This window comes from Seriola lalandi, unplaced genomic scaffold, assembly GCF_002814215.2.
Source record: "Seriola lalandi dorsalis isolate HSWRI2012SDOR001 ecotype SW California unplaced genomic scaffold, Sedor1 jcf7180002054361, whole genome shotgun sequence".
NCBI lineage: Eukaryota > Metazoa > Chordata > Actinopteri > Carangiformes > Carangidae > Seriola > Seriola lalandi.
The window spans coordinates 90342-108488 of record NW_019524914.1 but is presented as its reverse complement, the minus strand read 5'-3'; the positions used below and the strand labels follow the sequence as shown (position 1 = coordinate 108488).

Here is an 18147-nt window from a genome sequence, read left to right as displayed (position 1 = left end):
ACTACAGAAACTGTTCAGATGAGTGAGTCCTTAAAGTCAAAATCAAACCCAGATTCAGTTTGGGAGATAATGAACAGAATTAGACAAACACTAAAGTGAAATGTTACATAAGTATAAATTGAATACAAATTAAATGGCTAAGTTGAACTTCAGCTTGGATAACAGTGTGCAGGGTTTTTGCCTTCATCTACAGCCAGTTATGATTCAGCACAGGTTTGATTTTATACAAAATATTTATTGAAAATCTCAGCCAGTCATATACAATTCTACAAAAGTATAAATGGTTCAAAAACTCAGCAGTTAGGGAACAAAAAGGACCTATTCACACTGGTGCAGCTATTTGTACTGGGTATGAAGTGATGTAGTTCTGTCTTATAAACACATTTCAAATCTTTCTCACCTGACAAATGCAAAACAGGATTTTTCAAATGAAGCTGCTTCAGTATATTTTGTCAAACAGCATGTGTGAAAAATAAAAAACTAGGTTGTGATTTGGTACCAAAACCTGACAGCAAATGTCAGGACTTTTATTTTTTTGTTAACTTATTCAATGATGAGACTTTAAACATTTTATTCAGTAAAGGTTCTTGTGCAGTTACATGTTTACTTTAGAGAACTTTATCTCTTGATAAATTAATAAAGGGTTTTTTGTAGAAAAACATATTGATATTTCTCCTTTTGAAAAGTATCACAGGCATTGTAACAGTGCTCAGACATTTCAGACGCCTGTTCATAACCGATCAAGTTACTGCCTATGTTCTCACCCCCTCCAGTGGTTAACTGAATGAAAAGCTTATTTGCCAGATTGTATTGGTTCAATAAAGACAGAATCAGTCACTTTCTGAACTGCTGCATGTTGCTTATTGTCAAAAAAATCCTGTTATAGAAGAAACCAAACAGCATTGGTATCAAAACATGAGTCAGGTTTATAGAAAAAATGATTAAAATACAAAATGGACCAAGACTAAGTTAGTGAGGTGTGAGTGTGATGTTAGATGTGTGTTGTCTTTGTGCTTTGTGCTGGATGTTTGTTGTGCGTTTGGTTGGAAGACAGAAGCTGCACCGCCACAAAGACCTGGACTGTAACCTCACCTCCTTTGAGTTCATCAGTGTTGCTGCACTGTAACCTGGATCTTATTGATTCACAGCTGCTGGATGACGAACAAGCGTCACTTAAATGCGTCGTGTCCAGACAGTGATAACCTCAGAGGAGCTGATGAAGAGCATTTCATCGTTTGTGTCACCGGAGGTTTGTGGTGAAACGTCCTCAGTTTTCCACCTCCTCCTCTTCCTCGGCTTCAGGCTCCTCCTCCATGCGCTCCTCTTCCTCCTCTTCCTCCTCCCTGCTCTTATCATTCTCAGAGTCGGTCTTCTTCTCTTTATCTTTGCGCTTCTGCTCCGACACCTCCTTCTTTCCTTTCTGGCCTTTCTTATACACTGTTGACAAACCCAAACACCCACCATTAACTTTAAATACACAGCATTAAAATAAAGGACCTGTAGTTGATTGTATTTTACATAAGTGTCTGTTATCAATTGTTTGCTCCACCAAACACTGAATGTCCAATCACAGCTTAGCAACAATAAGTGCCTGGTTTTGAATTTTTCTTTACATGTTGAAGCAGTTTTCATAATATCTATAAAGACAGTAATACAGAAGAATTAAGCAGGTGGCGTCTGTTTTTAGCCTTTCCATGATCAAAATCCTGGATGAGGTTAAGGAGCATTTCATAGGAGGTCACTTTGTGGGGTTACAGGTTACATTACAGTATAGGTTAGTATTTCTTCTTCTGAGTATTTTTTACAAAAACAGAGATAATCAGTTTCTACAAATCCAGACTGATGTTAATCCACAGTACGTCTCAGGAGAGTAATGTCAACTTCACTTATCGTTTAAATTTCCTTAAAAGCTGTAACGAATCACTCATGTACCGACCTTCCAAAGCTTCTCTGAGAGGCTCCAGGAATCGTTCAAACTCCATTTCCTCCATCGCAGCCAAGACGTCTCCTGCGTTCAGAGTTTTTCTCTTGGCTTTCATGGCAAAATTATTTGCACTGTGACAAAATGAACAGAAAAAAAAACACATGTTCATAATAATATTCAGATCTTAAACATGATATTTTAAGAATCATAACATTATAAGTTCATTGAGACGTTTCATGTTCCTTGGGATTTGATTTGTGTAAAATCCCAACATCACTTGAATCAAACTGAATTTGTGAATCAACTCAGCATGACTGTGTTTGATTGTATATATGTTGTTTTTTTATTCTTACCAGGAGGTTGCATACAATACAAACACGCTGGCAGCTTGGGATATGGCTCTCCTTGCTTCTTTCGACACATTCACCCCATCTGGGAGCTGTTGAAAACAAATGGTGCGGAGGAGTTATGTCAAAGCTTCAGTACATACAGGTTTTATCAGAAGACACAGGCAGGCTGAGAGAAGTATTTATTTACTTAGAGATGATTACATCCTCATGCAAAAAGAGAACTGAACGAATGTGCTCATTCTGTATAATACAGTTCAACAGCAGCAAGCTACATCCTCCAAAAAGACCATATGTAATCAGGAAAATGTAAAAAATTCACATTCATTCATGTGTCAGCAACATTTTACTGCTGTAGTTGCTTACTTTTTTAATTCATTGGTTGATTAATTGGTTTAAAAAGTTCAGAAAATAGTGAGAGAAACCCATCACAATTACCCAGAGCCCATAGTGACACCTTCTAAATACTTTTTTTGTCAAACCAATAGTTCAAACATCAAACATTATTAAAAATGAATTAAAATCACTAAAAGAAAAGCAGCAAATCCTCACACAAGCTGGAACCATGACATGTTTACATGAAAAATTACATTAAACGGTTGCCTTAATTTTCTGTCATTCAAATAATGGTTTCAGCTCTATTTGTCTTTAAGATGAGGATACGGACCTTTATCATCACACCACTGTTACATTTATACTTTTTACAATAAAATGCTACATGTGATGACATCAAAATGTGTTTCTCTGGGGCTTTGATGAAAAAAGTAGCATCAAATAGAAACGGTATAAAAGAAATAAAAATAAAGAATACAAATAAATCAGTTGGAAGATAGAGGGGTTGAGCTGGAGCTATGGATTGTGCAAAAGGTGCATATTACAGAGAATGTATGTATATAAGTGTCTATGAATTCAGTAATACAAAGGATCAGATGATCCAGTAATTGCAGTTTGTTTGCAGCATTGTTTACTATTGCGGTTTAATCTATAATGAGGCATCATACTTTGCTAAAAATCTTAATCTGTAAAGTGTCAGATCAATATTGTGCAGTAAAAAGTACAATATTTCCCACTAAAATGTAGTGAAGTAATAGTATAAAGTGGCATAAAAACAAAATAATCATGCAGTTTGCAGGTACTTAAGTAAATGTGCTTCGTAACATTCTGCCATCGTGTCAAGCAAGTACTTTAAAATCTGATTTTTTTTTCAATGAATGTTCGTACCTTTCACCGATTTGTGTTGGAGAAAGTAGTAGTAGTTGTTTTTGTTATTTATATTCAACTTTAAAGCTGAAGCCTTAATGAAAGAAAAGCTTCAGTCTGAGTTCAGTGTCTGCTCTCCGCACTCACCGCCTCCTTGATGATGCGGGTGATCACCGCGTTGGGTAGGTTCAGGTCTTCTGGCCTCTCTGCCATTTCACGCACTGTTTACCGAGTCCTCAACCCCTGTTCACCGCGTATTCACCGTTAACCAAACCGTCCGTTGGTGCTAAGCTACCCGATTAGCGCCCGTTTACAGTGTTGTGTTAGCTTGGAGCTACAGTAGCTGGTTAGGTCGTTCAGTTTCAGGGTAAGATAAACTCGCTACCGGCGGACAATTTACGTTATACTACCGCGTTTGAAGAAAACGTTAACTTGGATCGGTTAAAGTTCAAACGGTGCCTGAAGTCGCTCGTGTGCCCATCAGAACTAATTTGTTTTGAGACGTTTCCCGCGAACCTTCCAACCACGAGCCCTCTACGTCACCTCTCAACTTCGACCTCTGACGTAGTGTGACGTGTAATCTGTTACGTATTTAACGTAAAAAAAGAAAAAGAAAGAAAGAAAGAAAAAGAGGAGGAGCCAAATAAATAATAGAAACTCTTTCTTCTCAAAAAAAGGCTCAATAAAAAAACAATATAACGTTTATATTTTTAACTTGCACTTCCAAAAAAATTATGGAGAAAATTTGTTTTGGAATATTATGCCAATAAAAAAACAAAGAAATACAAAAAATACCTGAGATTGTGTTTTGAATCTTATTATGTAGGCTACATTTCATATTATATTTCATATAATCTCCCACTAACAAGTATTGTCTGTGTATCTAAAGGCTGCTATGCCTAATTTCTCTGTGTCATTGTGATGACCGTATTCACAGCCACACAACTGAAATAGAAATATGGTAATATTTATCCAGTCTCACCACACTCAAAACATTCATATCCAAAAGGCAGATTTATGGTTTCATACACTCTCATTATCATAGTTTTCTTTGCAGTCACTTAAAATACATAAAACACGGCCACAGTTTGTTTGGTTTAGAAAGTTGTTCATTGCTTCTTTGACACTGTATTTTAAATGAGGTATGCATTGTTCTGTCACTATTAGTTTAAGTAAGTTGTATTAATAATTTTTTCTTTGTTTTTTGAGTGTCTGCTGCATCTGTCCTCCTTCCTGATCTGTTCAGAAGAGGTGACTGAGGGTGGAGCCCACCGAAATGCAAAGGCCCAAGAAATGGAGCAGACCGTGAGTTGCATCAGCATGTGGCAGAATTGGGTTTAGGCAGCTAACAGTTACAACCTAATACTATATTACAAATTGAATTTTAGCAAAATAATTATTCAATGAAAAGTTTTTCACCATCAACCAAACATTTACTTTCGTCTACCATGTTTCTGACGTCAACAACTCGGCAAATTGTGTACCAAAATTATCGCAGTCAGATGAGTTCTGACTCGAGGGCTCGTTCACGCAAATTTTCCCAGTCAGAAACTTAATTTTCAGTCATTCCAACCCCACATAAATGCAGGATATGTCTTCCCTGACGGCCATTGTCCTCCAGTGTTGTCCAAACATCATTAAAAACACATCAGCCACAGCGTTGCACATGTTACTTCATTATCATGAACACACACACTGTAGTTTATTTAGACTAAGTCCCATATCCACCATCCTGCTGCCTCATACTAGAGCAACAAATGTGGATTAATCCACCACTGAATATAGTTCCCGACAAATGTATTATTTCCTCCTTTTTGAGTAAGGTTTCTGAAAAACTACAATAACAATGTTGTTGAGAGAAGATTTACGTCTTCTGTAGGAACCAATGAGCTTGGAGTTTAATGTCACAGACAGAGCAGGGGAGTAAAAAAGTATATAAAGATGAACTAATATAATGTTGGTTTAAGTGTTTTCATGGCATTTGTTGACATTTGTTTAAAATATGAGCTAAGTAATTACTTCTGTAATGACAAGACAGGTGTGTTTGTAGATTATTTTGGGCAGAGATTAATTAAATATATACACAATGTACCAACACACTGGCAAACACTAAAATGAAGAGGCCACACTGAAGTGATAATTGAACCACTCGCTTAGTCACACATTATCTGCAGTGTACAGATGAATATTAAATACCTTGACTGGGCAGACTTCCAGCTCAGTTTACACCTTCATTACAAACAGAGTGGAGAAGGTCAGGGTTTGTTGGGGGGAAAAGTATTTAAGTGGTTACCATGGCAGCTCACTTCCTTACACATGCAGCAGGGCAATGCAGCCCACTCATTGTAAACCACTCTGTACAGTAGGCTATGCAATGAAAGGCAAATTTCTACGCCCACCAAGTTCAAGCATCTTGTAGCTGTTTCTGGGCATCACTCCAGGATAACAAAGTTCCCTCAGCTTAGCTATCTGTGTTGTTGGAACAATCACTGCAACAACACTCTTCCATTGTATTCATCTAACATGTCTACAGGTTGCTGCAGATGTAAGACTCATTCCCAAAAATATCAGACAAGTTCAATGGTACAATATATATATATATATATATATATTCTTTGTAACATGACTGTTTGTTTTCCAGTTACTATCAAAAGATGAGGAGGAGTTAGCATTGTGTTTCATCAATTCACATATACTGTATGAGTAGATACATAATGTTATATCTGTGCTCTCTACACAACACCTCTTCACATATTCACAAACTTCTTAATAATTTAAAATATGTTCATTCATCAGATGACACGGAACAGGGAGGAATAATATTACAAACACCAAACAGAGAACTTTGGAAAAATAAAACAAACAAACACCGATAACTCAGTAAACTAAGTGTACTGGTACTTAACCAGCTTAAAGGTTCCACCCACTCAAGTACATATGGGCTATAGGCCACATCACTAACTGGTATTAAAGAAACAGTTCGGGTTTTTTGATGCGGGGTTGTGTGAGGTAGTCATATATAGTCTATTACCGACAGTAGATTATGATGAGTGCGGTCCCAGTTAGGAAAGCCGACCAGGGCACCATCAGAGTGGCAGAGCTATGAGTTGCTGAGCACAGGGTCACAAGAAACAACGTGTTTTAGACACTTTTAAAAATGCCAATTGAAGATGCAGATACTGTCATCTCCTACATCTATTTTGCACATGTAGTTACTTCAACTTTATATGCATTCATTTGAAATAACAATAAACATTTGTGTAGCAGAGAGGTCAAATTTTTTTTCTGTAAAGAGAAAAGCAATGCCTTCTGGTGGGGAGACAGACAAATCAGCCAAGGACAACAAATCCAAGGACAGACGATGAATGCGGCAGTCTGTTGACCATGACAGACAATAAACCAAGGATGTAGCCCAACAATGACACCAGCCCACATGAATGAATTGTAATGTTTTACTGTAACAGCATCCTCTAGGCTCATCTATCTGAGCTGCAGCAACTTAAACAGCAGCTATAACTACTACTCGATAATTATGCTGTCGCACTGTTTCCTTTAAGGCAAGACAAATAAATTCATATAGCACCTTTTATATTCAATTTCAATTCAAGACATAAACGACATTAAGAAAATAAATGCAATATAAAAAGCCACATTTAAATGGAATCCAAGAATTAAAGACATAAATAAAATAAAATAGAGTAAAACAAATAAAAGAAAAGAATGAAAATTATTGCTCAGCGACACAACAGTGCAAGGTAAATAGTCCCACATTCAATTCAATAGAGGGCAACGGCAAACAGATGGTTATGGTTATTATGCATCTCTCTGTAGACATTTGGCTTCTTATTGTGGTTGTTTTGCATCTCTTTGTAGATATTTTACAATGCTCTGCACTTCTGTTGATGGTTTGTATCTCCTAGTAGCTGTGTTGTATTTCTTCTTAGTTGTTTTGCGTATGCTGTTGTTTTTGAGGATGTTTTGCGTCTCTTTGTAAACGTTTTACATCGAGTTGTGGTTCTTTTTCATCTCTTTTAGGATGTTCTGTGTCTTTTGCTGGTTGTTTTGCATCTGTTGTTATTTTGTGTCTCTGTGGTTTGTTTTGTCTATCATTTCGGTTGTTTTGTGTCTCTTTTTGGGGCCCCTTGACCTTGACCTTAACCACTTGACCTAGGTATGTTGAGCTTCAAAAAGGTTGCACTGTTGACTACACAACACAATACAAAGTCTAACAGCAATAAAGCCTTAACCTAGGCATTTGTGAACTGAAACTGCTGGTAGTAAATCTTATTAAATGAATATTGGGTAGGTATTTTCAGCTTAGTAAATCTATATCAAAAGCCAAAGTGGAACAGTTAGGATTGGCTATGCAATGGAACATGGGGTGGTTCTGTAAAAAACAACTGAGGAATGGCCTATTTACAGGTCTGCACTACCCACATTAACAAGTGATGAGTTAGGAGGGGTGGCATCAAAATAACAGTGCAGTAAAAGGAAGAAGTCTCTTATGTAGTTGTGGCTATAAGTGACTTGTTCTAGTAAGGTTCTCCATGAAACAGAGAGGAGAACCCACCGTTAGCGTCTGTCTGCCCACTACCGCTGGATTCTTTAGGAAGCGTAAAGAGGTTTGTTTATGCAGCACTACTTTTGTGTACATCCGACAATTACTGACACAAACTAAGATAGCGATTTTCGATATTTTTCTCAACAAAAGCTACAAAAAGTGGCTTACAACGTCCACTTTTGGAGTTTCAGACTATATCTTGGAGTGCTTTTTCTCATTTAAGTCCATACGGGCGAGAGCGGTTGCGTATTTATTGGATCTATTTTCTTTAGGATGGCTGTGCTGCGCCTTTCTCTCCCTCTCTCCTGTGCTAGGCCGCCATCTTGAATTTTAATGTTAATTTCTAAAAAAATGTGTTTCCTGTGATATTTTCGTGTAGGGTGTCGTGCCAAATTTGGATTAGTTTGAAGGAGTGGTGTTTTGTTTCGCGACTGTTTTACAAAATCACCCAGTGAGTATTGTGTGTGTTTGTTCTGTTTCTGTTGTCGACTCAGGACATTTAACGCTACCAACGCGTGAAAACGCTCTGAGCTTAGTGCTGTTAAACTGCCAGCTATCATGATCAATAACATCACCCGCACCGAGCCGCCGATCATTTGACTGCTGTAATAGCTACAACAGATCTGATTTACAACAGTACAGCCTAGCGAACTAACTTTTAATTCGGTTAGAGATTTAGCCTGCTAAGCTAACTAATGGCTTCCACATCAAACAACCCGAGCTAACGCAGTGTTAGCTGCCGTGGTCCAGTGGTCTGCAGGTAGGTAGCATAACCGTAGCTAACGTTACTCTGTGGTACATGTGCAGCAAACTATCCACTGCCGTCGTCGAATATTTGACGGACACAAGTCAACGTTATGTCGTTAGTGAAAGAAAGGGTAACTGCATTGTGTATTTAGCGACTGCTGTGGTGTTTTATTGACTGTGCTAGCTGATGGTGAAGCTAAGTTAGCAGCCTGCTGAAGTTAAGTTTGATGCTAGCTAACACACACCGAGAAGTGCGTTAATGTAGATAATTCATATAGGTTTGTACTCAAGTTTTATACAAGTTTTAATAAACCTTGGTAATCGTGGTTTTGTTTGAGTGTTAGGTTTTTGAATACATGATGGAAAATGTCGAATCCGCTTGAGATGTGGAGTTGATGTATTATGGTGTAATAGTGTCGTTAAATGCCACCATCACCATATCACAATCCTTGTAATATTGTGCTTCGGTCTTTGTATTGAACGGATTTATACTGAACGGCTGAACTGCCGATGTTTCTGAGGTTGGTAGCCAAAGTCAACTTGCTTGTTGGAAACTGCCATGATGGCTTACTGCCGGCGTTTGCTGCAAGCTAACCACCACGGCCAAACATCTCCTTGGCGTCGCCTTTGGTTGTTAGCTCCATGCTAACGTAGTGAATGGGTGGAGAGACGGCAGTTGTTAGCAAACAATGCAAGCTGTATTGATAACTCATACAATCTCGGCCTCATCTGTTGGTGTGGCCTTCCGGGTTTCCACAGCCTTTCCCGAACCCTGTGGCGTGTTGTTTTATCGTGGCTAACGTTAGCTTCCGAGCTAAAATGCGAAGCATTTTGTGAAGCATTTTATGCATCGATTACAAATGAGATGATGGTTCTTGCGACGCATTTACGATTTGGAAACTACATCACTCATGTAACAGGCGCATTAACAATTTACCAAAGGTTTTGTGCAGTTATAAATGTCAACGTGATGTGACGTGTTTATGTGATTATGTGGTCCATAAATTAACAAAGCGATACTTTATACGTATGGGTGATGGCACCGGAGACGTTACTGTTGCGCTTGACAGTAAGCCAATGTATTATTTGGGGTTACCACTAAGCGGCGCCGTAGGATCACTTTAAATTTGTTTTCACAGCGCTGCTTTGCTGTGTACCTTCACCCAACTATAGTGTTAACAACAGCAGTCACCACTGGGTAGATTAACTGATGCTGTTCAAATTTTGCACTTCAACACCTGCCAGTTGCAGGTTTTAATGGCCATAGAACATTAACTGGGCCATTGGTGCACCTTCATGTAGACCTCAACACTGTTTCCATATTGTTTTCAGATTAGTCAGATGAAGCGTATCCATATGATCTCCAGACAGATCTATAAAGTGATCAGAGACATTCACCATACACTGCATCTGTGAATGAGTGAATTCCTGACTATCTCTCGGTAACTGTATCTCAGTGCATTATCAATCCATTTTGGTGCAATCATATGTTTAGCACTGACCACTTATGATTACAGCAAAGATGCAGTTTAACAGATAGAAGAATTAAGGGTGTTCCTAACCCTGTGAGAAAAGTTCTTGTCCTCACTATGTGGTGAATAAATCTTCTACTTTGGCAGTCTGAGCTGGCAACACATCCTATCCCTATCCTGTTTAGTTTTGTATCTCTTGAGTCTGTGTAAGCTAATTAAATTTTCTTGGTTGTGCATCTAGTTATGTTTATTGTTTCTACTCTGCCTCCAGGTTTTAAACTTTAGACCCCAGTCTTCCCCACTCAAGAGCGTTTCTTCAACTCGGAGACTAAATGCAACTGGACCAGGGGGCTTGTGGGCATGAAGTGGCTGGGCGAATCCAAGAACATGGTATTAAATGGCAGACGACACAGAAACAAGTTGACCGGCGAGCAACCTGTGAGCCAGAGCCAGACTCGCTCTCAACATTCACAGCGGGCATCCCTGCACCACAACAAAACCCACCCCAGAAACCGAAGATGTAGCCGCAGTGAGTTTAGACAGTGTGGAGACAAATGTCGAGATTCGTCAGGAGTTGCATACTCTAACATGAGCCTGTTTTTGGTGTTTACAGGGTTTAATGCAGCCAATCTGGAGGCAGAGAGGCGCTATGTGCCCTCCTCAGGAATGACTGCTAAGGAGTTGTGTGAGAATGATGATCTGACCACAAGCCTCATCCTGGATCCATATCTGGGATTTCAAACTCACAAAATGAACACCAGGTCAGCAGATTCATCACAGTGGAACGGATGGGGGTACAGCCCCTTCACAGTCATATTAAAGCATTCTCATTCATGTGCACAGATGTCTTTTGTTTAGATAAAGTTGCTGATGTACACTTTAGCGTTTGCTTTATTTTTTGCTGTTGCTATGTCCTCACAGATTTCGACCAATTAAGGGAAGACAAGAGGAACTGAAAGAGATCATTGAGCGCTTCAAGAAACATGACAATTTGGAGAAAGCTTTCAGAGCTTTGACATCAGGAGACTGGTCCCGAAATCTTTTTCTCCACAAGACGAAAGCTCAAGAAAAGCTCTTCAAGCAACATGTAATAATATCACATATTAAGCCTGTTTTTCTACCAGCACCACAATTTACTAAACAATCAGATAACTGACTTCATGTTTTGCACAGGTATTTGTGTATCTGCGGATGTTTGCCACGGACAGCGGGTTTGAGATTCTCCCTTGTAATCGCTATTCATCAGAGCAAAATGGAGCTAAAATTGTGGCAACAAAGGAATGGTGAGGACATGCTGCCATCTGATTATAATAGCACCACAGGTGCACTGCTATCACTAGCCCTCAACCACTGAAAGCATTTCTACATTTTTGGGCAACTGTGGTTCAGAAGGTAGAATAGTGGTTTGTTCACCAATCACCAGGGTGGTGGTTTAATTCTCAGCTCCACATGTTGAAGTGTCCTTGGGCAAGACACTGAACCCTAAATAGCTCCTAATAGTGAGACTACCACCTTGCATGGTAACTCCTGTGATTGGTGTGTGTGTGTGTGTGTGTGTGTGTGTGTGTGTGTGAGTGTGAGTGTGAATGAGCGGAAAATTGCAAAGTGCTTCGCATAAAAGCACAGTATAAATGCAGCCGTTTAACTTTAGCTTTATTTGAACTTCTCTATTATGTCCACCAGTTATAATTGTGATGCACTAATATATGACTATAAATAACTAATTTTTTTTATTTTAAATGTATTTATTACTCTTATCGTTTTGATCAATGAATCAATTGTTAAGTCTATGAAATGTCAAATATTAATGAAAAAAATGCCATTACAATAACTGAGTCCAGAGTGATGTCTTCAGATAACTTGTGTCCAAAACACAACATTTCCATTTACAATGAGAAAAACAGAAAACCTTCACCATGGAGAAGCTGGAACCAGAAGATGTTTGCAGTTTGATTGAAAAATGACAATGAATCTGTTTTCAAAATAGTAGCCCATTAATTTTCTGTTGATTGACTCAATTAATGGAATAATTGTCTCAGCTGTACAGATGTTAACTCAGTCTGTTTTTTACACAGATACAAATCTGTGTGAGTAAAAGCATATTGACACAAACAAATGCAGCCTTCTGATGTAGTCTGTAATTAACCTTCCTACATTTCATTGTTTTACAGGAAAAGAAATGACAAGATCGAGTACCTGGTGGGATGCATTGCTGAGCTTTCAGAGAGTGAGGAGAACTTGCTGCTCCGGCACGGGGAGAATGACTTCAGTGTCATGTATTCAACCCGCAAGAACTGTGCACAGCTCTGGTTGGGGCCAGCTGCCTTCATCAATCATGGTATTACTCTTTAAAATCTCTAGTGATTGGGTGTCATTAGTACTTTCTTGTTAAATTAATTAGTCTTTCTTCTGTCCCCCCCCTGTTTCTCAAGATTGTCGACCAAACTGCAAGGTAGGTTCCCATTGAAAAGGTCTCGCACAAAGCCAAGAAATAATTGGATCAGTTGTTCAATATGGAAGCTCAGTACATTAACAAACAGATTTCTATTTTTTGTTTTAGTTTGTATCGACAGGACGAGACACAGCCTGTGTGAAGGTTTTGAGAGACATTGAACCAGGAGAGGAAATCTCGTGTTACTACGGCGATGGGTTTTTTGGGGAAAACAATGAATTTTGTGAATGCTATACATGTGAACGGTAGGTGTAACAACAAATTCAGTATGAATAGTAAATGCATTCAGCATCTCTTGAAGGTGTTATGTCTTGGTGAGATTAATTAAGAAACAGTGTCACGGTTTGGTAAAAAGGAAAATTTAATCAAAATATGGTTTGTAAGGTGCAGATAGGCGGTGCTTAGCCAATACACCCCAGTACCGGTATAGATGTAAATATGAACTTTATTTGTTAAATATTCATTCACAAGTAAAGCACATTAAAGGGCTGCAACTAATGGTTATTTTCATTATTAATTAAGCTGCAGTTTTTTCCTTTCTATTGAAATGTTTAAATAGTGAAAATTGAAAAATCCTCACAATTTCCTAGAACCCAAGATTATGTCTTAAGAATCATTTTGTCCAGAACTGAGAGATTTCCCTGATGTTATACATCTTATACATGACAAAAAAGCAGCTAATCCTCACATTTTAGAACCAAGCAAATACAATCTATTGCTTTAAAAAGGAATGAAACGTTGCCGAATGAACGACCTGTAGCTGTGGTTTTTTTTCCGATTGATTAATTGACTGATTGTTACAGCTATACGTCAACTTTTCATTGATGTGTTTCATAGAGAATTGAAATCCTGTTTCCATGGTTTCCCAAGTCTAGTCATTGGTTTGTCAACACATCATTTTGTTATATGATGATAAAGGGTTTTTTTGTTGTTATTGTTGAGCAGACGGGGTACTGGTGCTTTCAAATCCAAAGCTGGACTGCCAGTGGAAGTGCCGGTGATCAACAGCAAGTACGGGTTGCGGGAGACGGACAAGCGTCTGAACAGACTGAAGAAGCTGGGGGAAGGAAACAGGAGTTCAGACAGTCACTCTGTTGGCTCCCACACCGATATAGACTCTCAGGAAATGCCAAAAACACATCAATGTAAGAATACCCTAAAACTGAATCTGTGTTTTCATGCTGCTGCTATAGTTACTGCAAGGGTTCAGATCCAAAACTCAAACTGGGGGAAGAAATCCCATGATACAAAGCAATGTGGTAAAGGCAGCATTCCAGAACTGTATTGATTAATTACATACATTTGAGCTGGGCAATAGAATTAGTATTGTAAAACAAAGAACAAGGAATGTCTTCATGTTACAGATTCTTGCAGTCATATGCAACTGTATTGTATGTAAATATCTCTAGATTGCAGTATTATATTGTATATTAATATTGGAGGAAGGTGTAAAGCACACCCAGCCAACGTATGTCCAGATACATTTCTTACATTGTTTTCAATGCATAATATTCAACATTTTACTTCTTCTCTCCAGCTGCCAGAAAAAGAACATCCTCATCATCTGGCCTGAAGTATAAAAACAGGACTCAAACCAGACAGACTTTGTCAAGAGCCCTTACTACCTCATGTTCAAAACAAGGTCGTGTAAACAATAACAGGGTACCAAAGAGACTAAAATCCCAATCCAAGCCTTCACTAAGTAAAGTCCAGTTGCGGTGTCGCAGGAGGGGTGCAGAGCCCAAGGCGTTGGCCAAAGGAGAGACTTGCCAGCTGGGTCTCAGGGACTCAAAGGTGTCGCTGTGTAAAGGTGTCACCGTCAAAAAGGAGATGAATGGACAGGAGTTGGTGCAGCAGACACTAGGCCAGCGGGGCTGCCTCACCCGTCATGCTGCCAAGGAAAATGGCAATCTACCAGTTGTGCAAAACAGTGAGGGTCGTCAGTGTTCCACGTACAGAACTCGCAGGTCCACAAGGACCCTTGGGAAAGCCCAGGAAACGGCAGCTGGCGTTAAGCTGGAGCCTAGTGCTATGGACGGATTGAGCCCAGTCCCTGGTGGAGTGGTCATTAAAACAGAGCCAGCTGACATGGAGGAGTATCTCTGCCAAGGAGTGGGACTGGAGCAGCCGGCATTAGACACTGGCTATGCTAGAAGAGGCTCCTGCACCAGGCGGAAACGGCCGACACGGCTCAGGACCGAGCGGACAATTAAATGTGAGGACTCATATGGTGAGCCGTTCATGCCGGTGGCTGCTGGCCACACCGCTAACTTCTCAGACTGTGGCAGCGTGCTGTTGAGCTTCGCTGACCGACACAGGGACTACAACGGGGTTGCCAATGGCAGCAAATCCATCCGCAGGGACAAGAGTAAGAGCGGCTGCCGATCGCAGGATAAGGGTAAAAAGAAACGTCAGATCACACGATATGATGCCCAGCTGATCCTGGAGAACAACACAGGCATCCCCAAACTGACGCTCCGCCGGCGGAGGGACAGCAGTAGTAGCAAGACCAATGACCCCAACGATCCCATTGGCTCCTCCAACCTTTCTGCCTCTTCGGTCAACTCGGCCTCTTCCAGCAAAATCAGCATCAAGTTCAGCAAGGACCACGATAAGGACAAAGGCAGCTCATATATAGCTAAACTGAATAATGGCTTTGCCCCTGTGGTCCACAACTCCACCAAGCTGAAGATCCAGCTGAAGAGAGAGGACGATGCACGGAGAATACCCCAGACAAAAGCAGAACAGATGTCCTATAATGGGGACATGGGTCAGAGTCTGGAGGCCAGGAATGGTGGACATCGGACCCAAAAGGTCCTGCCGGACCCTTCATCTGAAGAGGACAATGATGAGGAAGGGGAGGACGACGATGATGACTACTTCGACAATGAGTTCGAAGACGATTTCATTCCACTTCCTCCAGCAAAGCGGCTCCGACTCATTGTGGGTAAAGACTCCATAGACATCGATATCTCCTCCAGGAGGAGAGAGGATCAGTCTCTGAGGCTCAATGCATAAGCTGTGGAGCTCATCACTTCCACCTTTCCCTGTATATAAAGATGACTCGCTAATCAACTGTCGTGTTGATGTAAAAGAAGTACAGTAATTTAAAAACAAAAAAAAATTGCTGAAAAATTAAAAATCTGAATGAACGTTACTAGAGGGTGCTGTTAAACCTAAAACAAATCTCTGTTATTCACTTCAGTTGTATTCATCAATAAGTGTAATTTTAGTTCTTATTAAGACAAATTACATTGATCAAGCAAAAGTTCACTCATCCAGTTCACATCCTCTGGCATCATTAACTGCGTCATCTTAATGTTTCTGAATCATTTTGCCTGGTCTTAAGTGAAAAACGAGAATTTGTTTTAAGTTCAACTCTTCCTTTTAGTGAATGCACTTGTTATATTCATAATGGACATGGATATTGTAGAAAGTGTACAGTATGGTGACTATCCCCTCTGTCTCATAGGCAGGTTTTTATTGAACTTTGATTTTTGTCTCATAGTTTGTAATTTTTGTGTGGCAGACCATGCTGAACATGCAGTATGGTGTGGTTAGTCCAGAGGCATTATAAGATCAGTCAGTCAGTTCATTTGGATCCAGGTGCCATGTTCTCATTATCCCAGTAGTTTTCCTGGTCGAGGAACCACTTGAATTTCAGTAATTCATTAATTATCAGCGCAAGTTAATCATGTGTCTCTCTGTAGAATTCAATCATATCATGTAAAACATTTGTGTGATGCTCCTGTGAATAATGAAAGTTGTTCGAGCAGAAATTACACTTTTTTATATTACGCACCAAAACCAAGTTAATGTGTTGCAGGCCACTGACAAAATTGCACATTAAAGAGGAAAAACAGGATGAATTGTGAACAGTAACAATATGCATGTGGAGCTAGCGTGTGTATTCAGTTATACTGCAGTTGTCACACATTCATAACATGAAAGAACGCTCAGTTGTAATGTCTTTGCACAATTATTTTCCAGTATCGACTCCCAGCAGTTCGTTCAAGAGCGCTGTAAATAAAGTCATAAAGCTGCAGAATTCCAAGAAATGAAAGCACACAAGGTTTTGTAATGGACCAGTGTCTGTCTTTGTTTTTGGGGGGCTACTGTATAATGACAACATGGCACACATGGTAGTTTCAACCCTTTTAAGCAATTGAGAACATAAACCAAATCCACATATAAAGGCTACCTATATGCTTTTTAAATCTCTCAAAGTAATGTACAGAAAGACTGGCTTATGTCCCCCCCCAGCTGAAATATGACATTTATTTCCTCTCCAGTTAAGACTCACTTCTATTAACCTGAATCTGATTTTTGAAAGCAAGTTAACTAGAGCTACAACGATCGGTTGATTGACAGAAAAAATTTGATAATCTTTCCAAATAATTTTTTTGTAAAGAAAGTATGTCAAAATTCTCTGGTTTGAACTTCTCACGTAAATAATTTCTGTTTCTTCTGTGGCAGTAAACTCGGTATGTTTTTGTTTATGACTGTTTACCTGACAAAACGGCATTTGAAGATGCCACCTTGGGTTTTGGGAAATTGTGGTTGGCATTTTACATAATTTTCTGACAGTACACTGACCAAATGACTAATTGGTTAATCAATAAGAAAAAGTAATTGCTAGTTGCAGCGCTGAAGTTAACAGATGTCCATCAACACTAGAGTTTTGAGGAAGAAAATCACATCGTCTGAAATGTTCTTACTAGCATAGAATCATGTATTCTTTTCTCTGTGGTGCTACTTTTTATTTCCATACTCTCTGTTTGAATTTCTGTCCTGTGTAACTGTATTGGTAGTTGGTGGCAGCATTAACTTTAAAAGGCCCAAATTCTGTAGAGATACATCTTTTACACCAGTAATACACATTTTTATCAGTTTTTATCTGTAGCCTGTTTAAATGCATCTTTTTTTTTCCTCACAGGAGCGCGTATGCTTTCACTTTGTTAGTTTGCAAAATAGGGAAAAATAACTCTATCCAACAGCATTAGGTGCCTTAACAAAGAGCTTTTTTGACACATTTAGACCAAATTTGTAACGCAACTAATCAATAAGGAATGAAAATGCTAAGCCATCTGCTTCCCCCCTGAAATACTCACACAATTCAACACAAGTCCACCGTCAGTCCTTCTGTATATTATTTTATGTTTGTTGTGTGGAAGTTAATGAACTGCCCAACAGACAAAGGGATCAACAGAGATTGAATGTTAACCCACTTTTCCTGTGTTAATATGTACTGTTCATATCACCAGCAGCTACTCACCGTTCTGAACCTGGCTCAGTCTGTCCTTCCCCTTTGTCGGACGTCTCCATCCTACACTGTAAACTGTTCCAGGTGTACCGTCTGTGTGGTCTTTGTCCAATAGACAGCTGTCAAGATTTCCAATTGATTCAAAAAGTTAAAAAGAAAAAAAAAAAAAGAAAAAAAAAGG

General features: G+C 39.4%; 2 protein-coding genes across 4 annotated transcripts; one reads left to right on the top strand and one right to left on the bottom strand.

The window, feature by feature from the left end:
* Positions 1-214: 214 nt before the first annotated feature.
* pole3 (polymerase (DNA directed), epsilon 3 (p17 subunit)) lies at positions 215-4023 on the bottom strand. The gene is made up of 4 exons (XM_023408415.2): positions 3619-4023; positions 2278-2363; positions 1937-2055; positions 215-1437 (listed from the first exon to the last, which is right to left on the bottom strand). The coding sequence occupies exons 1-4, from the start codon at positions 3682-3684 to the stop codon at positions 1268-1270; spliced, it is 441 nt and encodes a 146-aa protein (XP_023264183.1). The 5' UTR covers positions 3685-4023; the 3' UTR covers positions 215-1267.
* A 3924-nt stretch (positions 4024-7947) lies between these two features.
* kmt5b (lysine methyltransferase 5B) lies at positions 7948-17751 on the top strand. Of its 3 annotated transcripts, none has more exons than XM_023408419.2 (10): positions 7948-8093; positions 10523-10780; positions 10865-11012; positions 11173-11338; positions 11425-11534; positions 12423-12589; positions 12684-12703; positions 12812-12948; positions 13649-13848; positions 14241-17751. In XM_023408419.2, the coding sequence occupies exons 2-10, from the start codon at positions 10612-10614 to the stop codon at positions 15719-15721; spliced, it is 2598 nt and encodes an 865-aa protein (XP_023264187.1). In that variant the 5' UTR covers positions 7948-8093; positions 10523-10611; the 3' UTR covers positions 15722-17751. The 3 variants fall into 3 exon arrangements, with proteins under 3 accessions (XP_023264187.1, XP_023264186.1, XP_023264188.1); XM_023408418.2 differs by lacking the exon at positions 7948-8093 and adding an exon at positions 8249-8483; XM_023408420.2 differs by lacking the exon at positions 7948-8093 and adding an exon at positions 8542-8792.
* Positions 17752-18147: the final 396 nt, after the last annotated feature.